The 12,170-nt window shown below is 35.3% G+C and overlaps 1 protein-coding gene across 1 annotated transcript; it reads right to left on the bottom strand.

Moving 5' to 3' along the window:
• Positions 1 to 4,996: 4,996 nt before the first annotated feature.
• On the bottom strand, positions 4,997 to 7,428 carry LOC131859285 (uncharacterized). The gene is made up of 3 exons (XM_059212876.1): positions 7,312 to 7,428; positions 7,111 to 7,169; positions 4,997 to 5,630 (listed from the first exon to the last, which is right to left on the bottom strand). Exons 1-3 carry the CDS (start codon positions 7,426 to 7,428, stop codon positions 4,997 to 4,999), a joined length of 810 nt encoding a protein of 269 aa, XP_059068859.1.
• Positions 7,429 to 12,170: the final 4,742 nt, after the last annotated feature.

The following is a 12,170-nucleotide window of genomic DNA, read 5'->3' as shown; positions in this document are numbered from 1 at the left end:
TATTGTTATCTTGGACTAAAATAAATCTTAGTTCTTTTTCATAATATGTTTAATTAGTTTGTTTTACACTTGCATAGCATAAGCTTGAGATCATCTACAATCTTGAATCTCCATAAGCATCCATAGTGCAAAAAGCTGCTGAGAGCTACACTATTTTGGAACTTGGAGAATAGAGGAACAAAGGAGAAGGAGCTAAGAACATGTTAAGAGGCATTTGGAGATGTCTTCTTATATTTGTGTCATTTGTTAAATATGTTAGCATGATCTTAGTATCTCTTTTGATATGCCTGCTTAGGTTAATCTTTGGTTGAATAACACTAACATTAATTCTATTTCTTGTTGTTTTTAGTGTGTTATAATACCATAGGTTTTAATCAGTTTGTAAGAGCCAAATATCTTTGCCTACCTCTGTGTTTTGTTCACCTAGGACACTAGTGCATCGCGCTATAGTCCATATTCTGCACTACAGTCTAGGGTCCGCACTATTGTCTCGATCACAGAACCTTGCAGAGTTCACTAGAGGTTCATCTCGATTCTCTGATAGACCCAGAGCATTCCCTTTTATCCCCTGGCTCAACGTTGCAATTGTTCAAAGAGGTAATAAGACGGATAATTTGTCCTTGGGGATTTGTATTTTCCAAGGTGGCAAATTACATCCATTACAGTCCCTTGCATAAGATGTTTGTAGGCTTGATGACCCTTGGCATGTCTCTTACTGCATGTGAAGAATTGATCTTCAACATGTTTTCAAAGTTGATGTGACCCATCCTCTCGTGCCATAGCCAACATTCACTGGTTTGTATTATGATACATCTTCTTCCCTTAGCCTCCTGTAGGTGATAAGCATTCCCATAAGGCCTACTTTCTTCTACAACTGGTCTTCCAAAGTTACTTTTTCTAATTTCACAACCTTTGTCATGAAATATAATACTGTATCATTTGTTGCACATCTAACTAACACCGAGGAGATTTTGTTTCAGTATATTATTAAAAACATTGTCTTGTTCTTTCTATCAATTGTTATAGTGTCATTTCCACATATTTGTGTTGATCCTTCATCCTTAAACTTGATTGATCCTCCATTCCACTTCTCAAGGTCGATGAACTTTCTTTTGTCACTAGTCATGTGATGGGAATAACTATTGTCAATCACCTAAGCATTTGCTTCTTCCTTTTCATGGAAGGAAATCCACACAATCATTTACCACTCATCATCCTTGTTAGCCTACAAGGTACTTGACTTCTTACATTCCTTAATATCACTCTTTTTGTCACCAAAATTTAAGGCCATGAAGAGTGTCTCATCATTTGAATCATCGTGGTCTTCGTCTTCTAAAGAGTATATATTTTCCTTAGAATAAAGTCTTCTTTTGAACTTCTCTTTTACATCTATCTTTTGATTCTCTAAAAGTACATTTAGAAGTAAAATGACCAATTATACCACAATTAAAACATTTGAAAGGTAGCTTACATTTGTACTTGTCAATGTCCTTCAATCTTCTCACAAAGTTTGCTTCTACTTCATCATAGCCATCATATTGATCAATTGCTTCACCTTCTACTTTCTTACTAACTTTGAATGTTGCTTCTTTCTTTGCGGCATCTTTGTCAAACTCTTTCATCTCAAAAGTAGTGAGAGCTCCATATACTTGATCCATTGCATATTTATATAATTCATTACTTTCTTCAATAGTAGATACCTTATGAATATAAGGTTTAGGAAGAGATCTAAGTACCTTTTTCACAACTTCATCTTCTTTCAATTCTCCACCAATACCTTTGATGACATTTACCACTTCATCTACCCAAAGAAAATAACTAAAAAAATATTTATCCTATGAATCCTCAAGTTCTCAAATTTTCATTTGAAGTTATGTATCTTGATTTGCTTTACTTTACCATCTCCTTCATAAATGTTGTTAATATTTTCCCAAACCTCCTTAGCAATACTGCAATGCATCACCTTCACAAGTTCTGAATCTATTGATCCACTTAAGATTGAATTCCTTGCTTTTCCATTGAATTCATCAAACCTAATCTCAACCAAATATATTATAGGAGTGGGAGGAGTAGTATAACCATCCTTGACTGAGTTCCAAACACCAAACCCTAAAGAGGTCATATGTGCTTCCATTCTTACTTTTGAAAAACTATAGTTTATTCCATCAAAACCGAGGAGCCTTGTGAGATCCATATTGTGCCATATTGAACCTTCCTCAAGAGGTTAAGCTCTAATTTTGAGGATCTTTTCTTTGATACTAATTGTTGAACACACTCAAATACTAAGAGGGGGGTTGAATAGTATCCTCAAAACTTAAGCTCTTTAGCGCACTTCAAATTCAAAACTCATAAAAACTCAAAAACAATGAAAGATAATGTAATGAACACCAATGCACAAGAGAACACTAGATCTATGTGAAAAACCCTAACAAGGCAAAAACCACAGTGATATCTCACAATATATGAATAAGTCTTACAATTTGTTTTAAGGCTCACTACCTAAGGAAACACACTACTCTAGAAAGGACTTTCTACAAAGAGATTCACTATCTAGGAGCAAAATACAAGGACTTGTTGAAGAGATTCACTATCTCAAGGAATGATACATGAAAATTTGGTTTACAATAAATAATCATTCAACTCACAGCCTCGAACAATCTCCTTAGAATGTAGTTGATTTTGACGCACTGCCTCAAGCAACCATTAGAGAATTCACCTTTAGAACTTCCACCATACACTCTTACTGCTTCATACTTTGTACCACTCAATTCACACACATTTCAATTTATTTGATCTTCTACATATCCTTCACAAGCAAAGAAAACATCAAATTAGGTCACCTAGAACAAGAGACAAGCAATGATCCCAACAAGTCAGCCTCAACACAAATTTGTGATGAAAGTGGTCCAAACCAAGAGATAGAGTGGACCTAAAACAACTTATTACATATTTTTTAAGTAGCTCCTAAACATCAAGTATACTGGCACACATTATCCCAAGGAAACAATAGGGTAGTATATAGACGAAACATGTAGCACTTTACTAGTCGGCCCAAAATCACAACTTCCAAATGAGTTAACGTAATGTAAGTCATATTGAGACATAGAAAGACCCAAAGACACCTCATCCCAACCTTCAATATTGTCACAAACCCCCAAATGCATGGTGCAAGCAAGAGAATAAACCCTATCAACCAGACAACCATAAATTACCCAGAAAACCAACTCCACACAATATGTGATACCAAAAAGATCAACCACTGTCTTGTGAAACACATAGAGTCATTCCTTGAACATCCAACAACAATTCCATGCACTTCTTTCATATTGTCAAGTCAATACAAGCTAGCACAATCATATAGATACAAATTTCTTTATACTAGAAAGGCCAAAAAACATAGTCACAAGATAGAACATTGTCAAACATACTTGCAATACATTTTATCACCTAAATTCTAAATTGAGACATTGCACAAACAATATAAGCTCGTACACCAATTTACACTAGTAAAAACAACAATACAAATAAATGTGAAGCATTTTTTAGATGAACCCTTACAAGCAACCAACCTACCAACACATTACATTTACCAGAATTATCTACTGCAACACCAAAGACCTGAAAAGACAAGAGTGAAAAGTCCACAACACGTAAAAGTGTAACGTCCACAACTTATTGACCATGCGATCCATAAAGTGCCTGTATTAATTTAGAAAAGAAGCATCAACAATCACTGATATTGTAGATGTTAAATTGTCTACATCAAAAATCACTGATACTATAGATGTTCAACTATCTACAAAGAACTTAAAACTTGAAAGCTGCATAAAAATGAAATTACTAGCTATTGGCCTCAAATCATCAATTTTTGGACCCTTACAATGACTTAGAAAATTACATTTATTGACCCAGAATCCCTTAGACTTAGAATAAATCATGCCCAAAATCTAGCTACAAACTAGAAGGAGACATAGTTAACATGCAAGTTATTGTGCTCCGACCTAAAGTTAACCGATGAGGAGAAAGACTTAGTGAGTTGGAGTTGATAACTACACTCCTCCTTTGATGTAGTTTTCTCCTCTTTGAGTGTTGTGGGGCTATGCATGTCAAAACTTCTTAAATATGTTGTCTAGAACTGTAGTTTACTTAGGTAACAATGCATTGCAACTACTCCTCTTCTGCTCAAGATAACTAGAGTGTACTGTCATTTTCCATTTGTTGCACATTCTTCCTCTTGAAGCTTCAATAATTCTCCAAATAACATTCAATTAAGGATCAGGGTAGATCTAGAACATACCTAATCCGGAACTTAGAGACTTTGATAATTTCCTCCATCTGGTCTACCAAGTTATCCGCCACTTGAATTGCTTGATAAGACTGCATGATGAGATACATGTATATTTCCATTAACGTGGTATCAAACTTGATATCTTGAGAGAACTTCTCCACCACATAGTTGTCCCACTCTTTTAACATTGACCCTTGATTGAGCAAGCCATCTCGCACAGTTGTAAGCACACGCTCCCCTAACATCTTGACAACATATTTCTCATACCCTTTCAATTGCTCCAAGAAAGAGGGATTTCCTTTTGACCTTTTAAATTCCAATCTGTAGATGCAATCTTGTAGATTATTCATATCTTCACCTGCCAATAGGTCTTCTTGTTTAATTACATCTTTTCCTAAGCCCTTAATTTTTTTCAACACCTTGATTTACTTTTCAAACTTGTGGGACTGAGATTCACATTGAATGAGAGAGAGATCATGCCCTTTTCAAGGAAGCAAGCATCCTTGTATATGTCTGTGGTCTCTTGTAAGAAAAACTTTACCTTCCTTAATTAATCATTGGCCCATGTATCCAGAGCTGTCAACTTTTCCTTTATAATATGTAGAGACTTGGCTTCCTGCTAAGGGAGTGTTGATGAGGAGGGTTGTGTATGCGTTGTCTTGGAGTTCAGTGGGAGTGACAAGTCCATGAGCACTTGTTTGTATTGTTCTAGTTGAGCCTTGATTTATCGCTCAAAGACTTGTGTTCTTTCTCAATTTTTCTCTTTATGCTAGCAGTAGTAGCATCCAAGGTGGCAATCTCTCCCCATTTGATTTTTTTTCCCAAGTTCACTTGAGAGACTTGGTAGCTAGTTGGAGTTGGCTCTTCACCTTCATTGCCTGGCATTGGGGTGGCTATGCTTGCCAAGACCTCACCTGATTCATTCCTTATTAAATGATGTAAATTGTTTTCCCTTTTTCTTTTCTTTGGAGTCTCAACCATAACATCTTGTAGGGTCACTTTAGACAAGACAATCTTTCTCTTCCTTTCAAAATTGAAACCTAGCCACCGAGGCACATTGGAATCTTGTTTTCCACCTTGAGGAGTAACTTGAGCAGTCATTGCATAACTTTGTGTCACCTGTTCTTGCTCTCGCTCTTCTTCTTTTTTTTGTTCTTCTTCTTCCTCATGGTGCTCTGCTTGTGGTTGCTCCTTAAGTTCATTGCTTTGCATTGGAGGCTGTTGTTGATTCTCTTCTTCTAGTTGTTCCTTTGCAAGTTCCTCAAGTTTCTCTCCTACCTCATGCTCAAGGATTTCCTTCTCTCTTTTCTCCTTTTGTTCCCTTTCACTTTCCTCAGCTTGTCTGAGAAACTCCTCTTGGTATTATGGAGTGAGCACCAAGCGGCTATCCTAGTCATCTATCTCCATAAGTTATTCTTATTGCTTAAGTTCTTGGTGTTAGATTGTATAATTAATTTGGCCCTTTTCTTGTGTAAGTACTAGTGGTTGGGAAGGTTACTCATCATGAGAGATGACCAATACCTAGGATAATACAAATTCTCCCGTCATGACTCGAAGGAGCTTGTTTCTGACTAGAGACTTATTTCTTCTTGCAAGCTATTACTGATATGACCTCATTATCAGAATCTAAATTTGAGTCAATATTATGAATTTCAAATTGCTCTTGAACTGGTGGTGGTTGTGTTCTTCTTGTAGGAGCTTGAGAGGATGTTGTTGCATGCTCTAGCTTTGAATCTTGAGATGTTCCTTCTCTTGGGGCCGTACCAATTGCAGTCATTGTTGGAATCCAAGAACACTGAGAGGGGGGGTGAATCAGTGTTCTCCCGGAATGATTAATTTTAACCTTATTAACACAACAACTTAGCAGCTGATATGCATAAAACAAGATAACAACAAGTAATAATGCAACCACAAAGATGAACACCATAACACCACATATTTATACGTGGAAAACATCAATGAGGAAAAAACACAGTGGGATTGGAGACCCACAATATCTATCCACTAATCAGATGAATAAATATTACATATAAGGGGTCTGCACATGCAGGAAGACACAATGCCTAGAGTGCACTGCTCATCACAAAAGGAGCCTCACTGACTACAAGAAATCTTCATACTACAATCTGGAAAGAGGATTGAACTGCAAGTATAGCATCTCCTATGCTTGAGTACAGTTCCGATTAAGCTCAATACCAGAGGTCTTAAACCTCTTAGACAAACCCAATTCGATCACCTATGATCGACCAAACATATGATTACAACTTTATTCACACACGGATAATCCCATAACCCATGACCATGATCTACGAAAGGGATCTTACATCATATTTATACAAACCCGAGACCTAAACAATTAGGTCGACCACCTATAAGATAATAAAATAAATCCATTACATAAACCCACAAATCAATGATAATCCAAGTCGGCCTAAGACCGAAACAACATTAACCAAACAATAAATCCAACCGGTAACGCATCGGGAGAATCCACCAACACATTACATAAATCGGTCCATAACCTAATAGAATAGCACCCGACCTAAAATAGGTCACCATAAGACAAATGCAACACCACTGATCAACTGGAACACGAACATGATAACCATCAACATCTTGAGAACCTTCTAGAAGCCGCACCAACACCACTTATCGAATCCATCAAAAGATCTTCATCAAAGCTTTGTCGGTAAAACCCTTACTGGTAACCATAAGGCTTACTAGAACATATGATAGCTTCCGGATCACCAAATCCCAAACCAACTGAATGTGACACACACGTGAATGACCGAACCAAACCAATTCCACCAATCAGAACGTACCGGAGAATACTGGAGATAGTCTCCAGATCAACATCACAATCCAACAACTCTACCGGAACCTGGTAGACAACCAAAGAAGCTAGTGTTGACATCAATGCAATACATAATCAATTCCTCCAAATTGCCAACAGTCATCACCGAAGCGATTGAGGCTTGAGGGATGGGAAGTGATCCAATGGTCACTCCTTGCTCGGACCTTACCTTTAAAGATATTGACTCTTTAATCTTCTTGTCTAGTTGGTGTTGTAGCTCTTCCTTTTCAGCTACTGTCATGGGAGCTTCTTCCTCAATTGGAGTTGTCTTTCTGGAGTCACTCATTTTCTTAACATATTCCTGTGTGGCCTTTCCTTTGTTTTTTCTTTTAGAAATACTACCATGAATTCTCAATCCCAACCATTGCCTACTTCGTTGGAGCACTTATGAAGTGACAATATCTATGGCTACATCTTTTGTCTTAAACCACCTGATGGGAGAAAGAGGTATCTGGTATACCTTTTTCTCATCATAGAGAAGATCTAAAACTATCCCATCATCTCTGAAATCCTTGGGGGTGTCATTTTCTACACCAAGTTCGCTCATTTAGAAAGTGTTAAGTTTATAAAATTGCATCAGGAGCTCAAAATTGCAAGTTGCTAAACCCTAAAGGTATGTCAGGTCATATGTTCAGGTTCAACATTCAATTCTGGCCAACTGATGGAATAAATCAATGTGATTGTAATTCCCTACTCTTCAGGCTCTGCTACACCTAAGCGGGTGTACCTTCTGATTAAGCAAATTTAATCTTCCTTTAATCTATCTTCTATCTCTATCTCAGAATGGAGTGAACTTTTGAAATAGATTAATTTAACTTCTAACCCTACTCCTATCTCCTACTTACATGAAACTAAAATTGAAAAGTATATGTAATGATTTGATTGATCTTGAATTGAAATTCACCACTTGGATGAACAACATCTAGTCCAATTGAATTTAACTTTCCTTGAAAGACCAATTAGACAAGAAACATAAGGACAAGGAACTCACAAATGATTCTTATTTATCAAATTGCCATGACAACAAATAATTATTTTCATAAGAAGATTAAGATAGCAATCATTTATATAAAATGAAAATCACAAGAGAATTGATCTTGAACAAAGATTTTCGGCAGCACAATTGAAAGGAAAATACTAATTGTATTACTTAAAATAATATTACATTTGATATCACATTATATATTCTGATGTTTTACATATTTATATTACATTTTAGGGCTACATCCCTTCACATCATCGTTATCTTCATTAATTAAATATCTTCAATAGATTAAAAAATTAAATTTTAATCTTTTTAATCTTCATGCTTTAAGTAATAATACTCTCCATGCGTTGGCAACTTCCCGCTCATATGCAATACCCTTTTGAAATGATACTTTTATTTTCCTCAAAATAATTATTTCCTTCCATTAATAAAAAGCCTTTTTCCTCTTATCACTTCCATGTAAAAATATTTACGTAAAATAATTATTTCCTTCCATTAATAAAAAGCCTTTTTCCTCTTATCACTTCCATGTAAAAATATATACGTAAAAATGCTCTTACTATATCATTATGTACAAAATAGTTTCTCCCTTCCATATGCTCATCATCTTTATTTTCCTTTTAACCCTACTTTCTTGGAGATATCTTTACCCTTGAAAAATTAACATTCCAAAGAGTGTCCACATTCACTGAGGTGAAAATATTTAAAATATTTATTGAGATAATTGTTTTGTCTAGTCTTCAATCTAGTCATTTACTTTCGTTTATCTCTTCTAAATATTTTCACCTATGAGAAAATTAAAAATCTTCAATTATATTTCGCTAGGAGTAATTACTTCTCATTTTGCCTTCATCTCTAGTTTTTCTAATAAAACAACTTTATTTATGTTTTTTGCTTTTGTGATTCAGTAGTACGTAAAACTGCTAAAGTTTTAGTTTTAGTAGTAAAAACAGTTTTTTCAGTGTTTTTATTTTTAGATTTTCTTTATGTTTTAGTCTGATCGCTGTAGAAGGTCAGCACTCTATAAAAACCAATATATGGTTATTGTAACTGCTAAGTTTTGAATATCCATGTCAATATTAGTTCTATGAAATTAATAGCAGTTATCTTCTTCTTTACAGTTCTGTTTTGTGTTTTTTAAAATTACAATCTTTCATCTTTGGCCAATATATTTGCAATGAAAATTCTATTTCTTCTTCAACAAATCTATTTCGTGTAAATCTTGTAATCGTGGTATTCCATGAGATCATATTATTTGAGCAATTTTGTTAAATAGTTCATGTGGCTTTGCTTATGCTCCTACACATTGCATGTATGTCTACACAGAACACTTGCATTTTTTAAGTTTTTAAAAACAATCATTTTATACATATCCTGCGATCATTGTGAGCCATGAGATGGCATTCTATCAAGACATTTGTTTCTAAGTTCCATGTATGCATAAACAGTGAGGAGACTGGTGTAAAGTCGTGCAATGCGGCTCTCAATTGCATTTGGTTGACATTTTCTACAAATCCATTTCGTGCATAGTCTGCAATCATAGAATACTATAATGAGATGACATACGCTATCCCCAAATATTTGATTTTGGCCATAAAACCAGTTGAATTCGGCTTTACACCTGATAATTGCATTTGCTTGAAACTTTATCGATCCTTACCAATAAATCTTTTATGTGCAATTCGTGCAATAATAACATGTCATGAGATTGCAATGCCTTGATTCTGCTCCCATGTTAACATTTCTTTGAGGCTAACTTCTCTAATTCTGTGCAGATTCTGTGTATAAGCTCTTTGCTCACCATTAGACAACATTTCTTCGAGTTATTTTGTCAAACATCTCACGAGTTTGATTTGTGCTCCCGTATTTTGTGTGTGCTTGCATTTCTTTACTTTCCACCATTTCAATTTTGCGCTTCACCTGTGATCATCGTGTTTCCTGATATGGTATCTCTTTATGAGACATTTTGTCAAGTAGCTTATGTGCCTTGCGTATGCCTCTAAACTTTGGATTTGTGTCTTCCATTTCAGTACATGCGCACAGGATGTTGGCATTACCCAATGTATTTTCTTGAAAGTTCCTTAAGTCATTGAAAGTAAATTAAATATAAAAGAATATAATTGATTAAAATTTAATGAAGTTAATGAATGGCTTAATGCCTTGATGGACCGTCATTCTCTCTTTCAAGGCTGATATTCCGTTACTGGATGGCAATAACCCCAAAAAAAACCATACCAACTTTAGGTTTGATTCATGATACCTAATCGTAAATAGTCATCATAGAATATATGCTTCCTCCAAGTAGGTTTAGGAACAAAAATATCATTATATAGATTAAATAATCACAAGCTGCGATATAACACACTCAGCAACTTGAGGATGTTAAGAAGAGTAGTGGAATCTGCCCTTGCGCCCACCAATTTTGAAAGTCTTTTTAATAAAATCATTTTGTGCATATCCTGTTTGAACGCTTCTATTTTGCGCAGGCAATGTGGCATTTCATCTGCTATTTTGAATGTCGTTTCAGCAGACTTATACGTTGCATGCACCATGATATTTTCATCCATTAGCCTTTTTGCATTATACTTCGATGGAAATTCATATACTGTTGCAATGTCCTCTTTTTGGCATGTGCAGGAAGGATATTGTGAAATGTAATGGATTGGGCTCCACGCCCACTGATTACGTTTGCTTGATAATTTCTAAGTAAACTTTATGCGGATCATTACGCATCCTTTTAGGGCATCCTGTTAAAAGATTCTTGTGCCGTGTCTGTGAAAGCAGAATTTGCCTATCATTATGCTTGGGTATATGTCTATAACCCGTTCGGCATCTTCAACTTCGCAGAGGTACAATGGGTGCTGGCCCAGGTTATCGAATTTGGCTGTGTCCAAACAGTAGCTCGAAAGAAATTTTTTCGGTGTAGCTCACCTTTTCAATGAAATCCCTTTTGTCCACATAGATATCTAATGCTCTGTAGAAAAAGTTGGGGCCCACCACATTTCGCTTCATTATGTGAAGTCGTCAACCCTAAAATTGGATTAGGGTAAATTTAGCTTTTGTAATGGATTTCGGTGAAACATTTTAAATGGTTTTTTCGAGCATCGTATTTTTAGGGAAAACCGGATTCCATACTCCATATTCTGTAGTCCTTACTTCCCATTGGGTTGGCATTATGTCATTGGCGGGATTTTATTATTTCCTTTCCAGATCTTGAAATTTTATTATGTGAAGGCATGTGGTACCTGTCACATGGTGATAAACTACTTCACTATTTCCTCTTCAGTATTATGAATAATGATTATTTAAATAATTTTGGATTGATGACTTTATCTCAATATTATCTCCCTCGACATATAGCCACCATATATATATATATATATATATATTTTTCTTTAAATAATTTAAATAACTTTATATATATTTTTTCTTTAAATAATTTAAATAACTTTATACCAAAAAAAAATTTGCCTGTGCATGTCTTGATGCTCGTCAGTGCTCTTATGACATGTAAGTTCGCTTTCGAAACTATATGTTGGGCTCTACCCTTGTGGGAGCCGCATTTAACCCACAGACAATCTGAACACATAATCCACCACTCAATATGAACTTCAATAGCTTCGATAATATTGATTTAAATTATCAACTTTTGAAAAGCGAAATATTCACCCTTGTGAAAGATTTAAGATTAAGCTCTGAAATGAAGTTGGGTCCCCCTATGTTAAACAATAATAACTTCATCTGATGATCAAATAAACCATTCTTCTCAAACCAATATTCATAAATTGGAAAAGCTTGATGTCAGCAAAGAAAACTTCAGTAACTTTGTGAAAGCGCTCTCTTTGGTTAATAAAAAACTTGGTGATAGCACGTGCACAGAGTCTCAAGAAGTGGCTATTTGAAGGACTTTAAATGTTTTTCATTTTAGGAGACACTAAATTTTACCAAAAATTTAGGGTTCCAACACCCTCAGTTGGTAAACATTAAGTCTATAAAACTTATTTTTCCTTACCCTAAAACTCTCCTGCATGCCTGCTCAA

The sequence above is a fragment of the Cryptomeria japonica genome, chromosome 10 (genome assembly GCF_030272615.1).
Source record: "Cryptomeria japonica chromosome 10, Sugi_1.0, whole genome shotgun sequence".
In the NCBI taxonomy this organism is placed as follows: domain Eukaryota; kingdom Viridiplantae; phylum Streptophyta; class Pinopsida; order Cupressales; family Cupressaceae; genus Cryptomeria; species Cryptomeria japonica.
This window is presented reverse-complemented; position numbering and strand designations above follow the sequence as displayed.